This window comes from Pyrus communis, chromosome 17, assembly GCF_041283825.1.
Source record: "Pyrus communis isolate YQ-2024b chromosome 17, ASM4128382v1, whole genome shotgun sequence".
In the NCBI taxonomy this organism is placed as follows: Eukaryota; Viridiplantae; Streptophyta; class Magnoliopsida; order Rosales; family Rosaceae; genus Pyrus; species Pyrus communis.
In genome coordinates this window covers 19,017,931-19,024,858 of record NC_142581.1, presented here as the reverse complement: position 1 = coordinate 19,024,858, position 6,928 = coordinate 19,017,931, and the positions used below count along the sequence as shown (strand labels likewise).

Sequence of the window (6,928 nt, the reverse complement as noted above, 5' to 3'; positions counted from 1 at the left end):
TAACAAAAAGAGTTTTATTTATGTAGTTCAAATAAAACAAGACAAAATACGAATGACAAGAGAGACTGCCCTTGTTGAGAATGCCAACAAACGAAAACAAGGCATTTTTAAAGCTCATTCTAATTAGCATTTTGCTCGTGTTTTCCTTCCCCGATATTATTTTTCTCTACGAAACTTTTTGGTGTTTATCTACCTATATCACTTTGGTGTCTATCATCCACGTCAGATTTGACATCCACCATTCACCAACCACTTTTGGTACCGTTGCAAACCAGGCATTCCAACGGTCAGAAAATTCAAAATTTAAAAAACAAGTTGGATTTTGAAACTGAATCTAATTGCCCCGTTATAATAATCTCCAACGGTCATTTCGCATCTCCACGCTCTACCTTCATCCAATTTCATCCCCAAAGCTCTCCCTCTCGATATCATATTCCGGGCTCCAGAAACTTTCACATATTCTAAATCTGTTGAAAAAATTTACCCAGAAAAACAAAGTGAAAGAAATGGAGGTCAAATCTTCTGGTAAGGAACGGAGGAGGCTTTCTTCATCGACACCCCCAAAGCGCCCTCTAACCCAGAAGCCCTCTACATCTGGTACTCTCTCTCTCTCTCTCTAATTTTGTAGTTTTGATTTGCCCGGAAGATTGGTTTTGAATATCAAGATACAATTTCCATTTGCAATTTCTGTTTTCTCAGTATCCAAAATGAAGCATTAAAAGTGTTATGATTCTTTAGATGTTTTAGTTTTGGTATTTGTATCAAGAATTGTGTTTATGTGAAATATGCAGACGAAAACGATCAATATTACCAGCAAGTGGGCAACTCCAATCTGCAGAGCCCCAAGAAACCATTGACAAAGAACTACATGTCACCAACTATTTCCGCAGCTTCCAAATCCAAGGCTACTGCTTTGAGAAAGAACATCTTAGGGGAAAGAAACGAGGCCTTGGACCCCGATTTTTCAAATACCCATGTTGAAAAATCCCATGTAGCTATTGATAATGCTAGTGAGTCTTTGTCTCAAGCCTTGCCAAAAGCCCCTCCAAGTTTTCAATCCCATGATGTTGATGAGACTCTTTCTGACGATTTGTCTTCAAGGCCATATGACCCGGTAATCAATTATCTTTCTCCAAGGCCTCAATTCCTCCGCTACAAGCCGAACAGGCGCCAAGAGTTGTTTCTCGGGTTAGAAAATGGTGTTGGGTTCAGTATGAGTAGAAGTGCTTCGTTTGATTCCCAGAAATCCATTGATGAGGAAGTTGGTGCTGTTACAACTCCTAGTTCTTTGGCTTCGCCTCATCAGGATGGTCCTCTTGAGAAAGAAGATGAGGAAGTTGAGTTGAATGATGAAGAAAATGAGGGAAGTGATGAAGAAAATGAGAGAAGTGACGAGGAAGGCGGGGAAAGCGAGGAGGAGGAATGCGAGGGGGTTGAGGAAGAGAAAGGCGGGAAATTGAAAGGGGTATTAAAAAGTTCGCTTCTTTTGTTGGTTATAGTTCTCTTTGCCTCACATATGTCTCCAATGAACCATCAAAGACACTTTGAAGGCGTGGAAGATGGATATTGTGGCATTCAAAACACTACAATAGAAGCTTCATTGTTGAAGAAACTTGAAAGTGGTGGTACTCTCTGGGATCAAAAAGAAGAAAGACATACAGGTTTCGTGGAAATAGTCAAAGGAGCTAATGAAATGGAGGTTGAGGATGTTATCGGTCGAGGTGAAGAGACGCATATTGATGAAGAGATCGAGGATGAAGCGCAGGTTGAAGATGAGAACTTGGGAGATGTAGAATTTGCTGATGAGATGAGAGAAGTGGTAGAGGAGCTACAAGCTGAAGAAATCGAAGAAAAGAAAGTAGGAATCGACGGATTGGGTGAAGTGGTGGTGCTACTAGTTGAAGATACTGAAAAGATTTCTAATACCATGGTAGAGAATTCTGAGTCGCAGGGTGCTGGACCTTCCATGTCTGATTTTGATCATGAGAATTTAGTGTTTCATGTTTCAAATGCTTTAGAAGAAGATAAGGTTGGAGGGGAGCAAATTGATGGAATGGTTGAGAAAAAAATGGAGGGAGCAGAAGAGTCTTCCACCAACATGGCAGCTGAACCTGTTATGCCAAAGACCATGGATAATGATACAGGCTTTGATGAGGCTTCCGATTTAAAAGCAGAAGGGAACTGGAAGGAGGAGCTGATCAATTTCATGAAATCGAAAACATTTTACACAACTGCTATTGGGGTTTCCGTATTTTCTGTGATTGTTGCATCCTTGGCGTCGGTGTTCCACTTTAAGCAAAGGAATACTACTAAAAAGGATTCTTCCCTGATGGTAAGTCCTTCTGCTAAACCTCTGGTAATAGAGCAGAAGAAAATCAACGGGAACGTTTCTCTTCCGCCCTCAAAGCCGTATTCTGAGACTGTGATTGCAGAGAGATACAACTCGGAACTTCCTAGTACAGGAGACGACAGCATTGAGCATGTTTATTCATCTTTCAGAAGGATGTCTCTGTCTTCCAAGCACTCAACCGGGGCAGGCCATAGCCAGGCACCGACGGTTGAATTGCTCGACGAGCTTGTGGTCGGGGAGGTCAGCAGCTCTTTAAGGAGTATGACAGAAGGTGAAGAAAGCAACTATTCTGTTTCTTCAAAGAAGTTGGGGAGCAAAGCTCGGTCAGTTTCTGTTCAAGCGCAGCCAGCGGTGTCAGAGTTTTCTTCAATGGATTTGCACTCTTACGGAAGCTTCAGTACGCCTCGGAAGGTCATGAAGAAAAAGGTGAGAACTTTTTGGTTGCAGAAATTTTTTGGTTAAATTGAAGATGTGTTTATATCATCAAAACTAATGATTTCTAGTTGTTCTTCTATGTGTTGAATTAGACGGGCAATCAAGACGGAGAAGTTCCAACTCCGCTGAGGCGATCAAGCAGACTTCGCAACAAAATGGTCACATCTCCATAAATCATCCGGGCGGAAATCTACATTCTGACATGCACAATAACACACAGCAACTAGGTCGTTTTGTAGTTCAGCATTCTTCCACTGAAGAGTGTCTGGGGAATTTTGGCTGTGTGATGCTAGTTAGTCATAGAGAATTTGATGTTTTGTAAGCATTTGGTTCTTCATTTGTATTTCTATATTTTTATTTGAATCAATATGTTCGGTATCTTCCCTTAGAAACACCCCAAAAGTTCTATACAAAAACGCTTCAATGGCTTATAAAACCCACAAGGTACCGCAAGGCCAAAAACGCACCCAGAAATCCAAAACAAACTAATAAAAGCCAAGCGAAACAAATCAACTTGCAGCAAACTACTCAAGTGCACTGCTAGCTGAAAATAAGATTTTCGTGCTTTAGTTTAGTCCTCATAGTTCCTCCGTCATTCTAATAAGAACCTTGTGCTAACCTCAACGCATGGCACACATAAGCCTGCTATATAACTGTTCACAACATACTTTTTCATATCATAACCTCCTTTGCACAATTAGTCTGCTATATATCTATCTTAGACTTGCAAGGTAAGTTTCTAGACAATAACCACCCAACTAACTAAATCATCCCATCTCATGACAAGTGTCAATCATCTAATAAGGTTCCATTACCTAACAGAACATACACATATCTCATTAATTTGGATAACCCAACTTAGTATCCTAACATTACCCCGCCCATAGAAACAGACCTTGTCCTCAAGGTTGAAAAGAAGGGAATCGACACTTGAAATCGTCATACGGCTCCCAGGTGGCATCCTCCTTGCGATGATTCTTCCAATGAACAAGAACTTCAGGGATCTGTGAACTGTCCTTGGTAAGGACACGAGACTGGAGAATGGCAAATGGGGTTGCTGGTAGTAGACCATCATCCGTGACATCAGGGAGCGGAGTAGTAGGAGCCACACCCACACCCAATTGCTTCTTCAAGCATGAGACATGAAAGACAGGATGTAATTTGGAGTGAACTGGCAGTCTGATCTTATAGGCTACTGATCCAATCTTCTCCAAGACCTTAAAAGGTCCATAAAATTTTGGTTGGAGCTTATGAAATGGATGACTAGCCAAAGACTGATGTTGATAAGGAACAAGCCGGAGGTATACCATGTCACCTACTTCAAAAGAACGGTCAGTACGATGTTTATCCACCTGTTGCTTCATTCGGACCTGAGCAGCTTCCAAATTAGATTTGAGTTGAGATAAAATCTGCGAGCGGGTTTGTAAACAGCGATCGACCATGTCCAATTTGGTGGTGCCAGACTCATACGTTGGAATTGCAGGAGGAAGTTGGCCATACACAATTTCATATAGTGTGAGCTTCGAAGAAGAGTGATAAGAAGTGTTGTAACTCCATTCAGCCCATGATAACCATTGGAGCCATTTCTTTGGTTGAAGGCTGCAAAAACAACGCAGATATGTTTCCAGACAACGGTTGACTACCTCAGTTTGCCCATCAGACTGGGGGTGATACCCCGAACTCAAACAGAGTTTAGACCCTTGTAATGCAAAGAACTCTTTCCAAAATGCACTTAGGAACACCGGATCTCGGTCACTAACGATCGTGGCAGGCATTCCATGGAGCTTGAATATGTGGTCCACAAAAACCTGAGCAACGGAATGGGCCGTGTATGGATGCGACAGTGCCACAAAATGGGCGTATTTAGAGAACCGATCAACAACTACAAAAATAACCGTCTTCCCTTTGCAAGGCGGCAACCCAACAATAAAATCCATGGAAATATCAGTCCACACAGTTTGAGGAATGGGCAGGGGATTCAAGAGGCCTGGTGAAGCCAAGGTTTCGTATTTGTTTTGTTGACACACCTGACAGTCAGCAACCATCCGTCGAATATCAGTCTTCATGCCATGCCAATAGAAAGAGCGAGAGAGTCGCTTGTAAGTCTTAAGAAACCCGGAATGTCCCGCCATCAAGGTACTGTGATGTTCATGAAACACCTTATCCCGCCAATTGGTCGTCGGACTCAACACAATTCTGCCCTTATGCTTAAGGAACCCATTATCAAAATGGAAGGAAGAGGAATATGTAGCCGCAACACTAGTCAACACCGAGGGGTCCTTGAGTTTGGAAATAATCCAAGGCTCTTGTTCCAAGTGGCGCCTCAAGTCGTCTAACCACCCCATATAGGGATAGGAAATAGCACATAACTGAGCCTCCGAATGTAGTCGAGACAAAGCATCCGCAGCTTGATTTTCTGTGCCTTGTTTGTACTGGATTTCATAATCAAAGCCCAAGAGTTTAGAAATCCATTTTTGTTGGAATGGAGTATGAGCCCGATTTTGCAGAAAGAATTTCAAACTATGATGGTCTGTGCGGATAACAAAGTGGCTGCCTTGAAGATAAGTTTGCCATTTCTTAATAGCATGGACGATTGCAAGCATCTCCCTGTCATATGCCGACATAGCTTGAGACCTAGGACCAAGGGCTTTACTTGTAAAAGCTATAGGGCGGCCTGCTTGTTGTAGAATAGCCCCAATGCCCGTGTTAGATGCATCTGTTTCAATCACAAATGGCTGCGAAAAATCTGGAAGAGCCAGAACTTGTGGAGATAACATCACATCTTTAAGCTGATTGAAAGCAACCGTAGCGTCGGAATTCCAATGGAAGGCATCCTTCTTTGTTAAGGCAGTTAGTGGACCACAAATTCTGCCATAACTTGGTATAAACTTGCGGTAATACCCAGTTAAACCCAAAAATCCGCGCAAGGCTTTAATGGTTCCAGGTAAAGGCCAATCTTGAATGACCCGGAGCTTGGAAGGATCCGCTGCAACGCCATCCCGTGATACCACATGACCCAAATACTCAATCTGTGTTTTACCAAAATCACATTTTGATTGCTTTACAAACAATTTATGCTGCTGTAGCACGTGAAAAACTGTACTGAGATGGCGCAAGTGTTCCTCCCAAGTAGAACTGTAAACTAAGATATCGTCAAAAAAGACCAGAACAAAGTGACGTAAAAAGGGCCGGAAAATCTCATTCATGAGACTTTGGAAAGTTGCTGGAGCGTTAGTGAGGCCGAAGGGCATTACCAAGAACTCATAGTGGCCACTGTGAGTACGGAAGGCTGTTTTGGCAATATCATCAGGATGAACTCGGATTTGATGATATCCTACTCTGAGATCGAGCTTAGAAAAAAATTGAGCCCCAAAGAGTTCATCTAACAATTCATCAATTAAAGGAATCGGATACTTATCTTTGATCGTCAACAAATTCAAAGCCCGGTAATCCATACACATCCTCCAACTGCTGTCTTTTTTCCGAACCAACAAAACAGGAGAGGAAAATGGACTGTTACTAGCACGGATAAACCCGGAATCCAATAGCTCTTGAACACATTTCTCAATTTCAGATTTTTGTATAGGACTGTAACGATAAGGTCTTGCACTAGGTGGTTTACTGCCCTCCAAAAGTGGAATTTGATGGTCATGGGATCTTGAAGGAGGTAAAGTAGTAGGTGTTTGGAAGATAGAGTCAAACTGAGAAAGCAATTCCTGCAACCCTGCTTGTTGACTATCCGAGAGATCTCCAACCACTGCTACTGTTGTATTCGGATCAAGAAGGAATAAAACAACCCCAAAAGACCCTTGACTGAGCAATCGTTCCATTTGACACACTGATACGGAACTTGGCGCAGGAGGAGGAGAGCTATACAAACAATAGTGTCGTTGGCCTAAGGTGAATTCCATCTTCAATTTCTCAAAATCCCAGAGAATGGGTCCCAAGGTTCGCAACCATTGAGCACCCAAGACAACATCACAACCACCCAATTGCAAAACATACAAATCCGAGATATATTTGTAGTCTTGGATACTAATTCTAACCTGAGAACAACACCCCATACTGGTAATTGTACCCCCATTAGCAATCATCACATCAAACTTCATAAGAGGGTCGACTCTCCAACCCATCTTCTTGGCG

The 6,928-nt window shown here is 42.3% G+C and overlaps 1 protein-coding gene across 1 annotated transcript; it reads left to right on the top strand.

Moving 5' to 3' along the window:
- The first annotated feature begins 350 nt into the window (after positions 1-350).
- On the top strand, positions 351-3,177 carry LOC137709393 (uncharacterized). The gene is made up of 3 exons (XM_068448485.2): positions 351-597; positions 792-2,776; positions 2,878-3,177. The coding sequence occupies exons 1-3, from the start codon at positions 507-509 to the stop codon at positions 2,956-2,958; spliced, it is 2,157 nt and encodes a 718-aa protein (XP_068304586.2). The 5' UTR covers positions 351-506; the 3' UTR covers positions 2,959-3,177.
- Positions 3,178-6,928: the final 3,751 nt, after the last annotated feature.

Bases quoted from the DNA above. Each gene is read 5' to 3' on its own strand.
- LOC137709393 (XM_068448485.2), top strand. From the start codon at position 507: ATGGAGGTCAAATCTTCTGGTAAGGAACGGAGGAGGCTTTCTTCATCG. The intron at 598-791 runs GTACTCTCTCTC...TGAAATATGCAG, and splicing joins CCAGAAGCCCTCTACATCTG to ACGAAAACGATCAATATTAC. The intron at 2,777-2,877 runs GTGAGAACTTTT...GTGTTGAATTAG, and splicing joins GGAAGGTCATGAAGAAAAAG to ACGGGCAATCAAGACGGAGA.